The 1,426-nt window shown below is 58.7% G+C and overlaps 1 protein-coding gene across 1 annotated transcript; it reads right to left on the reverse strand.

Annotated features, from left to right (window-relative positions):
• Positions 1-844: 844 nt before the first annotated feature.
• ETH_00037705 (uncharacterized protein) lies at positions 845-1,165 on the reverse strand (the record flags this gene model as incomplete). The annotated part of the gene is made up of 1 exon (XM_013379483.1): positions 845-1,165. A coding segment is annotated over one exon (321 nt), but the record flags the coding sequence as incomplete, so codon positions are not given.
• Between the last annotated feature and the right edge of the window lie 261 nt (positions 1,166-1,426).

Below are 1,426 nucleotides of genomic sequence, written 5' to 3' on the forward strand. Positions count from 1 at the left end.
TCCTGAAGCGGCAGCGGCAGGCGCTGAACCCACGAACTGCTGCTGCTGCTGCTGCTGCTGCTGCTGCTGCTGCTCTGGGAAGAAGGGAGACAGCTGGGAAAAGCTCGGCAGGTAAAGGGCCCGAGAGGGCGGCTGCGACGCGTCCAGGACCGCCAGGTGTATAGACAGCTGCTGCTGCTGCTGCTGCTGCTGCTGCTGCAGCAGCGCCTCGCAAGAAGGCGGCAGAACCCCCGTCTGCCAGCTGCTGCTTCCGCCGCCGCTGCTGCTGACAGCTCGAAAGGCCAGCGTGTGGCAGCTGCTGTTGCGCAGCCACAGGCAATTCTGAACAGCAGCAGCAGCAGCAGCAGCAAAGCAAGCAGCAGCACAATTAATACGCGCGTAGCAGCAGCAGACCCAGAATCAACAAAGCAGCAGCAGCAACAAACTAGCAGCAAGAAGGCAGCAGCAACAACAACGAAAAAGCAGCACCAGCAACACAGCAGCAGCAGCAGAAACAACAGCAGAGCAGCAGCAACAAAGCAGCAGGAGCAACAAAGCAGCAGCACGAACAGCAACAAACAAAGCAACAGCAGCAACAACAACAAAGCATAGGCAGCATCAAAACAGCGGCAGTAGCGAATCACCAGCAGCCACAAAAGCAAAGCAGCAACAGCAGCAAAAGCAACAAAGCAGCAGCAGCAGCAGTAACAACAAGAACAGCGACAAAGCGGCAGCAGCAACAACAGCAACAAAGCAGCAGCAGCAACAACAACAAAGCAACAAAGCAGCAGCAGCAACAACAAAGCAACAAAGCAGCAGCGGCAACGCAGCAGCAGCAGCAGCAACGCAGCAGCAGCAGCAGCAGCTACCTCTCGGACAGCAGCAAGGCAGTAGCTGGGCAGCTGCCGCAAATCATAAAGGACTCCAACAGTAGCAGCAGCAAGTCTTGCTGTTTGTGTCCCCTCGTCAACTCCTTTGTCTGACAAAGAAGAGACAGAAGCTGCGCCTGCTTCGTATCCTGCTGCTGCTGCTGCTGCTGCTGCTTGCTGCGGTGCTGCAGCGAACTCCTCCGCTTCGCTGCAGCAGCCCTCGAAAGGAGTCGGCATCGCCGCTTGCTGCTGCAGCTGCTGCCGGAGCCAGTTTTCCCGCTGCTGCTGCTGCTGTTGCTGCTGCAGGCGGGCGTCGACTGCAGCAGCAGCAGCAGCAGCAGGCGCAGCAAAGGCGCCCCCGTAAGCAGCAGCCCAGCTGGAAATGTGGGGAGAGAAGGAAAATATTTGCTGCTGCTGCTGCTGCTGCTGCTTCGGGTGTATAGGCAGCGGCGGGGTGTATGGGGACATGGCGAACAAAAGCCGCAGAGCCTCAGCCGACAAGTAGGGCCTCACGTAAAGCACCTCGCCGCTGTTGCTGCTGCTGCTGCTGCTGCTGCTGCTGCTGCTGCTGCTGCTGG

This window comes from Eimeria tenella, genomic scaffold (assembly GCF_000499545.2).
Source record: "Eimeria tenella Houghton genomic scaffold, Eth_scaff3321, whole genome shotgun sequence".
NCBI lineage: Eukaryota > Apicomplexa > Conoidasida > Eucoccidiorida > Eimeriidae > Eimeria > Eimeria tenella.